Source organism: Gasterosteus aculeatus, chromosome 1 (genome assembly GCF_964276395.1).
Source record: "Gasterosteus aculeatus chromosome 1, fGasAcu3.hap1.1, whole genome shotgun sequence".
Taxonomy (NCBI): domain Eukaryota; kingdom Metazoa; phylum Chordata; class Actinopteri; order Perciformes; family Gasterosteidae; genus Gasterosteus; species Gasterosteus aculeatus.
The window spans coordinates 2,392,512-2,408,721 of NC_135688.1; the positions used below are offsets into that span (position 1 = coordinate 2,392,512).

General features: G+C 51.9%; 2 protein-coding genes across 2 annotated transcripts in view; both read right to left on the reverse strand.

Moving 5' to 3' along the window:
* Positions 1-229: 229 nt before the first annotated feature.
* Positions 230-16,210, reverse strand: part of LOC120828740 (calsyntenin-2) — a 128,468-nt gene continuing 112,487 nt past the window's right edge. Inside the window, exons 12-17 of the mRNA XM_078107278.1 lie at positions 8,377-8,573; positions 6,145-6,315; positions 5,899-6,044; positions 4,896-5,019; positions 2,106-2,290; positions 230-2,024 (exon numbers count right to left, since the gene is read on the reverse strand). Of these exons, the coding sequence (XP_077963404.1) occupies positions 1,824-2,024; positions 2,106-2,290; positions 4,896-5,019; positions 5,899-6,044; positions 6,145-6,315; positions 8,377-8,573 (1,024 nt within the window). The 3' untranslated portion in view covers positions 230-1,823. The remainder of the gene's footprint in view (positions 2,025-2,105; positions 2,291-4,895; positions 5,020-5,898; positions 6,045-6,144; positions 6,316-8,376; positions 8,574-16,210) is intronic.
* LOC144388213 (uncharacterized) lies at positions 10,415-15,337 on the reverse strand. Its single transcript, XM_078087870.1, has 2 exons — positions 12,308-15,337; positions 10,415-12,241 (listed from the first exon to the last, which is right to left on the reverse strand). Exons 1-2 carry the CDS (start codon positions 14,954-14,956, stop codon positions 10,550-10,552), a joined length of 4,341 nt encoding a protein of 1,446 aa, XP_077943996.1. The 5' UTR covers positions 14,957-15,337; the 3' UTR covers positions 10,415-10,549.

Here is a 16,210-nt window from a genome sequence, read left to right on the forward strand (position 1 = left end):
ATAGGGAATATACAAAATAATAGGGTTTTTGCAGCGGTTGAACCAACTGCAGAAATAATTAATCACATGCTATAAATTAAAAGGAAACGTCTGACTTTTGGTTTAGCTGCAAAGAGCTTCTCCTCGCCCTTTTTATTCCCTTTTTATTGAAAGATGTAAGAACAGGAGAGTCTAATAAAACCAATTCATATGCAGCCTGATTCGTACACACGCACACACGAGCCACAGCTAGATTCCAAAACAAGTTTTTATTGGCCGATTTACAGAAAGTGCTGCAGTGACCATTCCAAAGAAAAGCCGACCAAAGAGTCCAGAGAAAAAAAGAACTTTTACACATTTCACAAGGTCTCCAAGTTAATCTCATCGTCCCCCTCTTCTAGAACCAACGTCAGGACAACAGAAGGGCTGATGCAAAATCCACCAGGGGAGGGAGGATGGGGGGGGGGGTGATGTCACAAGAACAGGTGAAACTCTTAAACAACACACGAGATCCTGACATGAAGACACACACACACACAGAGGAGGTTCTCCCAGCGGCTACACCACGTCAGAGCCCCCCAGGGTGCCAGAGGGGAATGCCCTTCTGATGTGAAGTCTCGGCCTGTGGGACAGCGGACGAAGAGGGTTCAAGTGCCGCCACGTTACTTTGGATCTACGTGTCCATTGATGCTGCACTTCACTCGGGGACAGAAGTTGTAGTTATTATACTTTATATTGATGTGATAGAAATAAATAGAGGCTTTATGTTTTAGACCTTAAAGTCTTCTATTAGATTAAATCTTTGATATAAAGGATTCTTTAAAAAAATAAAACTAACATTAATAATAAATAACATTTAAACAATTTCAGTAAAAATAAAACTAGAATAATTTGAGTTAAAATAAGGTTATTGTGATTGATTGATTGATTGATTTGCCCCCCTTCCATGCAGCATTAACGAGGTCTGAGACGTCTCACACGGGCGGTGGCACCTCCACCCTCACCGGCCGGGATGACCTGAACACCGGGAGAGAAACTGCCCCCCCACCAAAACATACAAACATGGTGAAGGGGGGCGTGTGTGCTGTGTACAGGTGGAGAGGACGCTTTCAGGGTGGAGAAGGTGGTGTCAGGGAGTGGGGTGACCTACTATACTCAATATTTACAAGGAGCGTATAAAAATGTACAAGGAGACTCCTGTTTACCCCCCCACCCAACAAAAAAAAACACCCCGGACCCCCGGGCTATATCACCATGACGACACCGATAAATGTTTTTCTTTTTTTTTTTTTGATTACCATTGAAAATATGCTATTTCTGAAAAATCCCCTGGCTGCGCCTCGTAGGCTGATAAATAACATGAAGTATACAAACCAAAAAATAGTCTGTTTCTTTACTCTTGCAACTCAGTTTTCTTAAATAAACGTTTATAAATCTCCCCGTGGAACACGTGACATTAAACTGAACATACATAGCAGGGTTCAATCGACAAAATGAGATTTAAAGAACTACATTTCACTAAAGACTGCGACGGGACAGAGGTGCTTTTAGGGTGCGCCCTTATTTTGGTGAGCTGTCCCCTTAAGACGGATAAAAGTCATTTGACAGACGAGCGGTTTTAGTTTTGTGTCTTTTTTGATCAGCTGTATAAAATGTGATTAGTTTTTGTTGTTAAATCGTTGTGTTGCAGTGGCGTCTTCCAGCAGGGGGCGCTGTGACCTCATTTTTAGAGCATCAACATTACATAGTCTTTGTATTTCAACCATCTGATTTGAGGTTTCAGGGGACGTGTTGCACATTGTGTGCACGTTGTGTGCGAGTGTGAGTGACTGTGAACGTGCGTCTCAATAAGATATCGTTGTTTTGTCCCAGTTCTGTCCCCTCTTGCTCTGGCGTTGCATCCTGGGTAACTGGACGTCCGCTTCGTCTTCACTGTCGTCTGACTCGGCGCTGGTGATGTCATCGTCCTCCTCCTCATCATCTTCCTCATCCTCCTCCTCCTCCTCGCTGGCCTCCTCCTCTGCGGCGTGCGGCTGCGCCAGACTCTGTTCAAAGAGTTTCACAAACAGTGAAAACAGGAAATCGCCATGACAACATATCATTTTAGTCGCTCAAACACCTCCCACCTCCATCGGGTTGACCGTGATGGTCAGGGCGGAGTCGTCCCAGGTCTCCTCGGCGTCTCTCGCCGTCTCCGCCAGCTTGACCTCCTGCTGGTGGGTCAGGTGGATGCGGTAGACGCCCAGCACCATGACCGCCACCAGGGCGGCGATGCACATCACGATCGCCACGGTGGCGGCGCTCGGCGCGGCTGAGGGAGAGTGAGAATGTGTCTTCACGTTGCCTGAACGAGTCATTCCATGTGGTAATATGGGTGTGCAAAAAGAAAAGGACTATATAACTGTACGTATATATATCGTGATATATATATATATATATATATATATATATATATATATATATCGTGATATATAAATATATCGTGATATATATATAAATTTATATATATATAAATATATCGTGATATATTTATATATAAATATATCGTGATATCACGATTTATTTGTATATATATATATCACGATATATTTATATATATATAAATTTATATATATATATAAATCGTGATATATAAATAAATGCAGCAAATCACAATATATATGTATATATATATATATATATATATAAATTGTGATATATAAATATATCGTGATATCACGATTTATTTATATATATATATATATATATATATATATATATATATATATCACAATATATTTATATATAGTGTAAATTAACCTAAGCTGCAGCCTTGTGACCTTTGATTACTGGATCTGCGTATTGATGTTTACGTCCCTCTTAGGTTAATTTAGGCCTGTTTCCACTGTATTTCTAGACCCGCTCTGATCGATCCCCCCCCCCCTCTGGATTTATCTGTGCTGGCCGAGTGCTACGAGGGATCAGTGGGCTCGCCCGTCAATCACTTTGGTCCAGACTGAAATATCTATTGCTATTGATTCCATGCCGTGGAATGTGGTTCAGTTCACTCGAGACGGATTTGTAAGAACTTTGCTGTGACTTTTCCTGGAGTGCAGTCATCACATTGAACAGAGACATGGGGGGGTGATGGGGGGGGGGGCACTAGAGATCACATGATACTTGGCTCTATTTGCCACATTACTTGAGGTTCCTCTAATAAAGAGGTCTTAGTTTCACAGTAGCTCTCAAATTAATGCTGGGCTTAAACTTAAGCCCGTTGTTATGAGACACTGAGCTCGGGTTTTTTTAAGCTCGACCTCTGCTGCACGAAGCTCCATCACTCGTCCCGTGGTTAAACCAGTAGGAGGAATTAACTGACACTGTTCAGCGGTTCCAACATGAAGGAACTAAACTTGAGGCGCAGCAGCACGACGTACATTCAGGGATTTCTCTTGATGCAAAATGTTTCTCTGTGCTGCTCTGATCTCTAGCCTGCTGAAATGACACAAACTCTGTGTAACTACCCTCCCTGTGCTGGTCCCTGCTGGTACACGTGTGTGTGTGTGTGTGTGTGCGTTTAGCCAGAGGAAGCCTCACACACGACTCGTCAGAGGATCATTTGATTCAGGAGCTCTAGACTTTCACACTAAATACTCGGCCTTTGATCTTCCTCTTAGCAAAGCTCCATGCGGCCCCTTAGACACACACACACACACACACACACACACACACACACACACACACACACACACACACACACACACACACACACACACACACACACACACACACACGCACACACACACACGCGCGCACACACACACACGCGCGTGTTTCCTTTGACCATGTCCTCTACATAACGCATGACATCATGACGTGTCGGAACCCACGAGGATTCTTTCTCATCTGCAGTTTCTGCCATTCATTTATTTCCAACACTCTCTCTGCTCATCTGACCTCCTTTTCTCTCTCACACACACACACACACACACACACACACACACACACACACACACACACACACACACACACACACCCAACAGAAGTCTAAGTAGAATCCATCAGTGTAATGAATAATTGAAGGCGGTGTGGTAGATTAAGACCAATGTCTCCTCCTCGCCGTGTTCTCTTTAGCTCGGGTCACTCATGGCACCGGGGGGGGGGGGGGGGGGGGTGGTGGTGGTGGTGGGTGGGGGGGGTGGGGGGGGTGATGCCTCCTGCATCATTCCACCACCGAGCAGCAGTCACACAAACAAACCAGAGAGGGAAAGCCGGCGGAATCGCTCACGTGCGACTCTCACAGCTCCTCCCCCTCTGTGGCGTTTCATCACTTTGCCGCATTTTTGTTCCCCAGAAGTGTGTCGACGCCACGTCCGTTGAAGCGGACCAACTCCAGGTAACATCCGGCCACATCTGGGCCGCGGCGTCCTGCCACAGTTCCCTCCCGCTCACACACGGAGGGGGACGTCTCTCTTCGTCGCGGTAAACCCGCTCCTGGTGAAGATGCTTTACGCTCGCAGAGCGAGAGGAAGAGGAGGAGGCGGAGTGACAGAGAGGATGACATCGCTTGTGATGTTGATGGGGTGATTCATCCATTTCAACGTTATATATCTGTAGTTATTTTTACTTCTGTAACTCAGCTTTTACTTTTTTGTTTGTTCATCTCGCGGCAGTAAAACTAAAACAAACCAGTTTGTTTTCTTCTGCTGAAATTGAAGCAGCTCGTACGAGAGAACGACAAAGGCGACAAAAGCACACAAAGTATAAAGCACCTTGTCATCCGCCTCCACGATGACAAAGGACCGTGACTCCGGTTTGTTCTTAGAACTGAAACGTCAGTCGTCAGGAGCCTCTGGCACACGAGCGCCGCTGCTTCTGTCAAAAAGCCCCCAGGTGTGTGTGTGTGTGTGTGTGTGTGTGTGTGTGTGTGTCCTCACCTGAGCCGTGGCCCGGGTACAGGTCCTGCATGGTGGACGGGTGGCGCATCACCTGCATGTACTGAGGCGGGGCCACCAGGTGATTGACGCGCGGCGCCGCTTCGGCACTGTGGAGCGCGCTCACCTGGCCGGGAGGGGGGGAGGGGCGAAGCAGAGGGGGCGGGGTTTACACAGGTGAACGTCGCTGAACGCAGAGCGAACGTTGTGCTAGAACACGTTTCAGCTCCACACAGGAAACGAAATGTAAACTGCATTCATCAGTTTTGCAAGTCAAAGTATCAGGGATGGAAACAAACCGCCAGCTGGTTGTTTGGCTCTTCATCATGTAAGAACGTTGTGCGTGTGCGTGTGTTTAGAATTCCCGGCAGAGGTTCGACGTCTCTTCAGGATTCAGAGTTGCATCCCGCCCTCGTTTGATTGGACGGATGCTCAGCGAGCCGTTGTCGGCGTGCGCGGCTGCTCTGCAACGTTCTAACTGAACAATACGAAGTAATCCGATTATTCCTACAGTTTTTAATTTCTTCCCCCCCCTGAAATACCTGTTTTAATGGTTTGAAATGCTCCACTTTAGCTGCTGCCCGTTTCAGGCTCCCTGGCACAAAGAGCCCGGTCGGCTCCGAGTGGCTTTGTGCAGAACATTTGGCGCGTCTACAAAAGGAAGCTCTCCAGGCGTGGGAGGAGATGCTCGGATGCTCCAATCTGCCAGCCTGAAAGCGACTGGATTGTCTTATTTCACAGTTTGCGGGCTGGCAGCTACTTCTGATACCCGGATACATGCGCGAAAGCGCTGAAAGCAAAGTGTTCCCGCCGCTCCAATCCCCACAATCCCCCCCCCCCCGACAGCCGGGCTCCGCTTACAATTATTTTTATTTTCAGTCCTAAAATCTTTCTCACTATGCACCTGTAAAATGCTGCATGAAATGTTCTGGATGTTCTCGGAAGCCCTTTAAACCTCTTCAACTGGAAAACGTTGCATTAAATGGCACACGTGGCGTCCACTCACCTCCAGGTTGAATTCGTTGCTGGTGTAGCGGCCGTTGAGCTCCGAGCAGGTGAGGCGGAACCGTCTCTCCGTTATTTGCCCGGGGAGGACATTACTGTAACGCACCTGTCGGATCACCTGCTCGTAGTTGGACATGGAGTCCACGCCTGTGGGCGGAGAGTTTCAAAATAATTTTTTTTTTTTTTTTTTTTACACATAGGCCGTGACCCTATGTAACCCTCTGCCGCGGTTGCCGTGGTAACCTACCGTACACGGACATGCCGGAGGTGGAGTTGGTGGCGTCCAGGTGTTTTCCCAGCAGAGCGCTGCGCTTCAGCTGGAGGGACTCCTGCTCCGGCCTCAGCTCCTCGCCCAACACCAGGATGTCACAGTAGTCCAAGTTGTGGATGATCTCCTCCTGCACGCCGGGTCGCCGGGCTGCACGCACGCACACACACACACACACACAGACACACAATGAGATGCTCGCTGCATGAACCAGACTGCAGCCCCGTATCACCAGGGGAACCGAAATGTTTAATCCCTTGAGGCCTTTTTTCTTACTGTCATTTCATGTACCCTTTGTTTAGCATAATCCCATGATGATGAGCAGAGAAAGACCTCTGGCGTGATATGAAAGGTTGTGTGTGATCTGTAGATTACGCGACGTCCCTCGGGAATAACGCTCTAAAAACAACACAGCAGTATGAAAACGACTCACACGGCAGAAGCTCTTGAGCAGCTTTTGATAAAGAATAATTATTGTTATAACAAACAAGCCTCTGTAATGTTGCTATAAAGAAACATACTGTTTTTTAAATCGATACACGTTGACGTTTGGCTGTAACTGGCTTCGTTGTGCCAGCGCGGTGATAAACACCTGTACCAGTCAGTGTCTTACAACGTGCATTCTCTGTACTGACCAGCAGGGGGCGACTCCTCTGGTTGTACAGAAGTCTGTGAGAAAAGTTCCAAATTCCGAGTACCAAGAGGCGACTAACAGGGATTTCTGATACCTTTATTTAATTCCCACATTTGCAGACGCTTGGACTGTAAATGGCGGGACGGATTCTTTTCCGTCTTTAACAAGTCATTTCATGGCTGCGGCTGTTGCAGCTGTTTTCGTCCGCCTGGCGGGCGCGTCGCCCCGCATGCTGGTGAATTCTGATTTGACATGATTGGAGAACTGAAAAAGTAAAGTGGAGCAAGAACAATCGAATGTGACGGCGTGAGTGTGCAGCCTGATTCCACGGCTTCAGTGTGGGTGGGCTCCCCCGAAAAAGAGACCCAGAGAGGCTGAAACGGGGGCTGAAGATGAAGCCCGAGAGCTGAAAAAAAGCCCCTTAAGAGGAGACACGTAAAATAATGATGAACATTAAGGATCAAAGAGAGAATCGATGACCTTCACTGTGAGTAAAGGCACCGCAGTGATTCCGTATTATGAGATGGAAGCTCCACAAGAAGACGGATGTCAGAGACACACAAAGCAGAGACGGGGGAGGGGGGGGGGGGGGGGGGGGGGGCTGATTAACCGGGTCCAAAAGAAACCCACCGCCTGCCCTGAAATAGAAAAAATGTGATATATGTGGAATCCTTTCAAATCTGCTCATTATGGAACTTCATCGTGCCTCTCTCTCCCCCCCCCCACACCCCCGGCTTCCAGCTAATCTCTCCCCCCCCGGCTGCAGCCTCCATTTCACCGCCTTTCACCGCCCGTCTGCTTGGACCTCCCTCCTCGCCCTGCTTATAATTGGGGGGGAGCGGCGGGGCGGGAGGCAGGGGGGGGGTGTAGGTCTGTTCCTGCCCCGGCGATCAGATCTTTGGACCGGGTTCTGAGCCTCAGTGAGTCAGTGATTGAAGTGCTGCTTACTTGTGCGCGCTTCAGTTGTCATCACCGTTAATAAGACGAGTCACATGACAGCATGAATATTATTATATGAATATTTAAAGTGCATTTTTCCAAATGCATGTTTGTCTACATAGAATCACTAGTTTTGCTTCCTGGTACCATTTGGAAAAGGTTCCACCTGGAAGCCCTTCAGAAGGAAGCCTTTGAGGTTTCATAGAGGGGGGGGGCTGATGTGGTGCAATGATCCATCACCAAGAGACACTAAAATGAGAAAAAGGACGGGGGTGGGTGGAGGGCGGCGATGGTGTAAAGCCGTGAAAGCTGAACAAACCTTGTGTCCTTTAAACAGTCTCACAGAAGCCTCTCATGTCTTCTCCCCGGGGAGGGGGGGGGGGGGGGGGGGGGGGCGTTGTCCCGCATGGCGGAGCTGCAGGCGAAGACGTGCTGCTCGCGTCTCTCATTCATTGACTCATATATAATATAACGCAGGCCAGCGGACGTGTTTACTAAGCAACACAGCACATTACCTGGAGAACCATGTCACTGAGTGAAGGGGGGGGCGGTGGGGGGGAGGGGGGGATACCTGACTCACAGCCTACAGGAGACCTCGGCGGCTGATTCCCTCGGCGGCTCGGGGTCGCACAGCGTACCTGCGTGAAGGGTGGTGACGGCGCTGACGATGTGCAGGTCCTTAAACAGAGCCGCGCCCGCCGGCGCCCGGAAGTCGGAGGCGGGGCGATTCAGGCGCTCCGCCCCCGTGATGGTTATCCGGGGCTCACTGGGCTGCAGCACCATCACCACCGCGTCGATGTCCGGGATGGTGATGCAGGTGTCTTCACCGAAGCACCTGGAGGAGGAGGAGGAGGAGGAGGAGGAGGAGGAGGAAGAGGAGGAGGAAGAGAGAGTCTCCTTGTGAGCCGTGAAGGATTACGGGATTACATAGAAAACGTAGTTCAACTTTACTTCTACTGGATTTCTCATGTGGTAATTAGCTCAACCCTCTCAGATAAAGGCATCGGCAGATTACACATCAATCAAATGGAAAACAAGACACACTAAAATGAGAAAAAGGATGGAGGGGGAGAGTGGAGGAGGGGGACGGGGGGGCGGCGATGGTGTAAAGCCGCGAAAGCTGAACAAACAACCCGATTTTTGTTTTTACATTTCACCGAGCACACAAACATCTGTCAGCGGGCGCGACATCAACGCTTCCTCTCACTCAGCTTATTTCTCAGGAACCCGGACTACAAGATTTCTGCTGCCCCCACCTCCCCCATCCCCACCCATCCCCCCCCATCCCCCCCATCCCACCCATCCCCCCTGCGTAAACCCATAAGAGGAAGTGTCTTCTGTGAAATAGATTAGCAGGGTGTAGGAAATGATATGTGACCCTTTTAAATGCTTCATTTGTATAACCAGTTTATTAGTTTGCAAGTGGTTCGATGACAAAGGCCCTGACATAAGAACTGATGTCTCCCACTTGGATTAGATGTTTCCAGCGTCATAGCTGTAGAGATGGAAGAGAGAAGTGTTTGTTATGTCTATGACCACCTTTGTTTTAGCATGTTGGGGGAGCAAGGACACGGTCAAAGAGCTGACGTGTCTTACATGGACAAGATGTTCCCAGTACCCTGACTGTAGAGACTCAACAAGATGGTCAAAGGTTTCTGTTGACGCCACCGATATCTAAACTTAGGTATAAGAACTGCCCCGATGTGTTGGGGGCAGAAGGAGGTTCTTGACAGTCTACTGACCACGTAGCTGTTGTGACCCTCTTTCCCTTGCAAGGAAATAAACGGAGGAAAGACACACTTGACTCAGAGCCTTTGTTTCTTACTTAACGATTGTCTGTGCAAAATCTTCCACCACAGGGGTCACATGTTGTCTAAACTACATCGACTCTGAGAAAATGTAACGTCCATTCATATGTTGTTCAATGCTGCTGCTTGTTCCCCTTGTTACAGACGTGGTGAATATAACGGTGCAGCTCTTTTTACTGATGCAGTTTATGCCAAAGGTCAAAATATTAAAATCTCTTAGACTTGACCTCAGGCATTTAACCAACAACTAGAAAAATATTGACTCCAGAAAAGAAGCAGAATGAGGCAATTTGGTAAAGCTGGATGAAGAAGTTATTCAATTCAATTGTTAAATGATTACTGCAGATCAGTTGCTACAGAAAGCGCTTCATTGACCGTCCTTTTAGCACCGACCGATTGGTTCTACACCCGAGAAGCTTACAGGCTTTCACTCATCTGATGGAAAAGAACAAAATTCCCTCTCAGTATTCTCGAAACATAATAACAGAAATCCAATTCCAACTTGAGCCCGACGGCTGGATGGAAACTCGACTATCGCCTGTAATCCCGCTGCGTTGTCTCAGCCCCCCAGTTTGAGACAAAGGCCTGTTTTCGGGGGGGGGGGGGGGGGTGGGGGGACGTTGTAATCTCTCCTTATCTCCGGCTGCATTGTCGCGAGCGCCGGGAGACTCGATGCCGGGAGGCGAGAGAAGGAACCGTCGACTGCGGCGACTCGGGCGGGAGCTTCTCTCCTTCCGTCATCAGCCGCCGGCATGAAGGGGAGGCGATGACATCTGGAAGGTTTGTTTTCTGCGTGTGCGTGTGTGTGTGTGTGTGCGCTGTGGCAATCCACGGGTGTGGGCAAAAAGAATCTGCTGGGAGTCACGAGTGGTTGCACAAAAAAGGTTTGATTTATTTCTAAACGTCCAAACAAAAAGAAAAAAAAGCCAAAGTAAGTTCTTCCTCTTTGGAGGGTTTGGGTCCTTCGGTCCCGCTCGACGGTCCAGCACTCGATCTCCTCAGTCTAGTTCTCCCTGGCTGTTGGAACGGTTGGTCCTTTATAGTGGGGCTCACCTTCATCAGCCTCATGAGCCGCAGCTGTGCCGCTCGTTGTCTCCCGGGGGGGGGGCGGGGCGTATCCCCTTTTAGTCACCTGACCTTGGTGCTGATTGGTGCTCCTAGGGACCTGCACCCGTGGGTTGCCACAACTCCCCCACCCCAGCAGAAAGCCGGGACCCCGCCGTCCCGCCCACATACAAACGTCCCGCCGGGACAGTGCATCCGCGTTAGCATGTTCCTTCCCTGGTCGGTGCTCCACCGTGAATTTATAGTCCTGGAGGGTCAGGAACCAGCGGGTGACCCTGGCGTTGGAGTCCTTTGCCTGCGCCATCCATTTCAGGGGGGCATGGTCGGTCACCAGGGTGAAACTCCGCCCCAGGAGGTAGTAGCGAAGCTTGTCCAGTGCCCATTTTATGGCGAGCGCCTCCTTCTCCACAGTAGAGTAAGCGCGTTCGTTTGGCAGAAACTTTCGGCTGATATACATCACCGGGTGCTCCTCTCCGTCTCGTACCTGAGATAGTACTGCGCCCAGTCCCACTTCCGACGCATCTGTGTGGACTAGGAATGGGAGAGAGAAGGCAGGCGTTACTAGCACCGGTTTGGTGCACAAAGCCTGTCGTAGGCACTCAAAGGCCCCGTTAGCTTCGGTGTTCCATTTGACCTTGTCCGGCCCCCGTTTTCTCGTCAGGTCATGCAAGGGGGCTGCCATAGTTGCGTAGCGGGGAATGAACCTCTGGTAATACCCCACCAAACCTAGGAATGATTTGACCTGGCGCTTGGTCTTGGGTCTTGGCCAGCTGAGAATGGCCTCTACCTTGGCATCCTGGGGTCGCACGTTGCCCCGTCCTATGCGGTAGCCCAGGTAAGAAGCTTCCTCTAGGCCCAGCCGGCACTTCTTTGGGTTTGCCGTGAGGCCTGCCCCGCGAAGGGCCCCCAGAACAGCTCTCAGTCGGCTCAGGTGAGTCTCCCAGTCGTCGCTGTGAATTACTATGTCATCGATATAGGCTGCGGCATACCCTTGGTGCGGCCGGAGAATCTTGTCCATTAACCGCTGGAATGTGGCGGGGGCTCCATGGACACCAAAGGGCAACACGGTGTACTGATATAGGCCTTCGGGGGTGGCGAAGGCCGTCTTCTCTCTGGCCCGAGTTGTCAGCGGCACCTGCCAGTAGCCTTTGGTGAGGTCCAAGGTGGAGATGAAACGGGCCGTTCCCAGCCGGTCTATCAGTTCATCCACCCTGGGCATAGGATAGGCATCGAACTGGGAGGCGTCATTGAGTCTACGAAAGTCATTGCAAAAACGGTAAGAGCCATCTGGCTTGGGCACCAGTACCACTGGGCTGGACCAGGCACTGTGGGACTCCTCAATGACCCCCAGCTGGAGCATTCTACTCACCTCCTGCCTGATGGCCTCTCTCCTCGCCTCGGGGACACGATACGGCTTCACCCGAACCGTTACTCCTGGCTCGGTCCTTATGTCATGGGTGGCCACGGCGGTCCTGCCCGGCAGGTCGGAGAAGACATCCAGGTGCTGCCACACTACCTCACGTAGGTCTTGCAGCTGACTCGGGCTGAGATGGTCTCCCATGGGCACATTCGGTAACGGGATCCGAGCGGTAAGGGCCGGGGTGGGTTGCGCCGGCGGTCCTGGAAGACTCTGCCATTTTTTAAGAAGGTTAACATGGTAGAGTTGTAGGGGCCTGCGCCGGCCAGGCTGACGTACCTGATAGTTGGCTTCATTGACCCGTGTCACCACCTCATAGGGTCCCTGCCACTTAGCCAGGAACTTGCAGTCTGCGCTGGGGACCAACACAAGAACACGTTCTCCTGGTTGGAAGGCACGTACCTGGGCACCCCGATTGTACACTCTGGCTTGGGCCTGCTGTGCCTGTTGCAGGTGTTCCCTCACTACTGGCCAGACTTGGGCCATCCGGGTCCTCATTTGGTCCACGTGCTCGATGATGGTGCGATGGGGTGAAGGCTGACTCTCCCAGGCTTCCTTAGCGACGTCTAAAAGTCCGCGGGGTCTTCTCCCGTACAGCAGCTCGAACGGGGAGAACCCTGTGGACGCCTGAGGCACTTCTCTTACCCCAAACAGAACGTAGGGTAGCAATTGGTCCCAGTTCTTCCCATCGGCCTCCATTACCTTCTTAAGCATCCGTTTTAGCGTCTGGTTGAACCGTTCTACCAGGCCGTCCGTTTGGGGGTGATAAACTGATGTTCGTAGTTGCTTCACCTGTAGCAGTCTTAACATTTCTTTTAAAACCCTTGACATGAAACAAGTGCCCTGGTCAGTGAGGATTTCCTTTGCTATTCCTACCCTACTGAACAATAAGAACAATTCTTTACCCACCGCTTTGGCGGTGGCAGCTCGCAGTGGTAGAGCTTCCGGGTATCTGGTTGCATAGTCTATGATCACTAGGATGTATCGATGACCCCTACTAGTTTTGGGCAGTGGACCTACAATGTCCATGGCAAGTCGCTCGAATGGTTCTTCGATAATTGGCAGGGGGATTAGCGGGTGCCTCACTGAGGGCCGGGGGGCCACTAGTTGGCACTCTGGGCAGCCGGCGCAATAATCCACGACTGCCCTTTTCATGCCGGGCCAGTAAAACCGGGTTTCTATCCTCTCCCGTGTCTTATCCATCCCTAGGTGAGCGCCCATAAGGTGGGAGTGGGCCAGATACAATACCTTACTGGTGTAGGGGCGAGGGACTACTAACTGTTCGACTGTCTGCCCTCCTTTCTGGCACATCCTATACAGCAATGAATTTTTTGTAACAAAGAAGGGGTAAGACAAGGCACTCACCGGGTCGATGGGCTGTCCGTCGTGGGCGAGCACCCGAGCCCAGGCGTGTTTCAGGGTGTCGTCTTCTTTCTGGGCTGTAGCAAACTGGCCCTTTCTGTTCCCCATCCCGTCCGCGACTAAGGGGAATTCTGAGAACTCCGTAAGGCTCCCGCCCTCCCCCCCTCTGGGGATTTGGGATCCCTCCGTAGCGGTGTCCGTATCGGGGGTTCGGCCCCCCGCCCGGTTGGAGCCTCCTGGTGCAGTCGAAGGCGAGGGGGGAAGGGGTCTTGCCTCTTCCGGGGGGCCCTCGTCGGACGAACCGGACGGAGCGTGGGCCGCACAGGCAGCCCTGGGTCTCCCGCGTCGGATGGGTCTTGGCTGGGAGGCCCTATCGTGCCCTCCCCTCGGTCGCAGACCCCAAAATCTCTCAAAAATGGGGCAGTCGCGTCCAATGATCATGGGGACCGGGAGGTCGGGAACCAGCCCAGCCCGTATGGAAAAAGATCCCCGGGGGGTACACACCTGGATCCATCTCGTTGGATATGCCTTGAGGTCCCCATGGACGCAGGTCACCTCGATGCGTGGCCCCTCTTCTCCTTCCGCCCACTCAGGGCGGATCAGGGTAACCACACTACCCGAATCTATCAGGGCTGAGGTGTCCTGGTTCCCGACCCGAACCGGCACAGTTGCGGCGCCGGGTATTGGGGGGGTCCAACAGGTAGTCATGAGGCACCTCCCTGGGCGGTGCTGTTCCTCCGTGCTGGCGGAGGGCATGGGCACATCGCCCGCAGGGCACTGCCGGGCAATATGTCCTAACTGGCCGCACGAAAAACATCTCCACTCAGACCTGTCGGGTGTTGGGCGCGGAGCGGTTCTCGGAGCCGGGCGAAGAAGGGTTGCTGATGGCCGGATCGGAGCCCGTCCCTCAAGGCCTCGGGGAGCAGGGCATGTCCCCGCCGTCATCTGCTGGCTGACCCGATGGTTCTCCAGTAGGTTAATCAGCTCGTCCACCGACGCGGGGTGGTTCTGGGCTGCCCATCGCTTGGCGTCGAGAGGCAGGGCCCGGATGCAGCGGTCCATAACGACGCGGTCGATGGCAGCTGGACCCTCCCCGGTCACCAACCAGCTACGGGTAAGCCTCCCCAGGCGCACCACCTGGCTCCGCACGGGACCCTGGGGGTCGTACACCCAATCGTGGACCCGCTGGGCGCGGCCGGCTAAATTGTGCCCATAGTGGGCCAGGATGGCCCCCTTCAGCGTTGGGTAGTCTGTAGCCTCCCTGGTCCCGAGGTCTTGGTACGCCCTCTGGGCGTCCCCTGTCAGAAAAGGCGCCAGAATGTGTGCCCACCTGTCTTCCGGCCAGCCTTCACGTTCTGCCGTTCGTTCGAAGACCTCAAGGAAGGCCTCCACATCGTCTCCGGGGGTCTGCTTTGTGAGTAGAGCTGTTGGGGACGCGTGAGGGGCCCTTGGGGTTAAGTTCTCAGCCAGCCGGTCGAATGTCCCCTGAAGGGCTGCCATGCTCTGCACCTGCTGCGCCTGGGCTTGGAGAAGCCTGGCCATCGCGGCCTCCATTGCTTCTCCCATAGTCTCCTGCTTTCGGGGTTACGGCGGTGGAACTAAAGAATTGCCCGCATCCTCCACCATATGTGGCAATCCACGGGTGTGGGCAAAAAGAATCTGCTGGGAGTCACGAGTGGTTGCACAAAAAAGGTTTGATTTATTTCTAAACGTCCAAACAAAAAGAAAAAAAAGCCAAAGTAAGTTCTTCCTCTTTGGAGGGTTTGGGTCCTTCGGTCCCGCTCGACGGTCCAGCACTCGATCTCCTCAGTCTAGTTCTCCCTGGCTGTTGGAACGGTTGGTCCTTTATAGTGGGGCTCACCTTCATCAGCCTCATGAGCCGCAGCTGTGCCGCTCGTTGTCTCCCGGGGGGGGGGCGGGGCGTATCCCCTTTTAGTCACCTGACCTTGGTGCTGATTGGTGCTCCTAGGGACCTGCACCCGTGGGTTGCCACAGCGCGCTCTGCATGAAGTCTAATAAGCCGTGTTAACGAGAACACAAGTGGAGCACAGAGAGCTTTTACTGGAGGAAGCATAAGTGGTATAGAGGTGCTGCTCTGAGGTCACTTCATTAGTGTCTATTACTTTAGAGAAAGGTCTTTGCACTCTGGTGTAAACAAACCATAATGTGAACACTTGCATTTAACAGATTACAAACCCCCACAGGCGCCGCTCTCTTTTATCACGGGGGGTGAGAATGTTTACCCTCTGCAGGGTGAGAATGTCCTTCTACCCAGATGTGGTTTCTTTATGGTGACATCAGAGGCTGAATTGTAACAACAACGTCGTCACTCTCACAGCCGGCGTGTCCATTCAACACACTGCGTCCCTGGTGTTATGCAGCAGACCACGGTCCTGCACGCGCACACAACACAACACAACACAACTAACGGGCCACCAGAAGCCAATTTAAACAGCATTTAGCGATGACGCAACATAACGCAGAGCTTCTGGCCGAGACGACGCCGCTGCATCAACAGCAGCGTGGCGCACACGCACACACACGCACGCACACGCGCACACTGTTAGTTGAAGCTCTCGGCCGTGCATGGAACCCAACGGGAGTGCGGATGGTCGTGCATTCAAAACAATCATGAATTTTAATGGTAACCCGCCAACGGAGGCCGCTGTTCCCCGCCGGCCTCTCTCGCCCCTCTCTCGCTCTCTCTCTCTCTCTCTCTCTCTCTCGTTCCTCCGGCAAAAACAGAATTATTTAAACGTGACATGAAAATGTAAAAACTGGCCCCCGGTGGCGACGGCGAACAGAAAATTGTTTATTAAA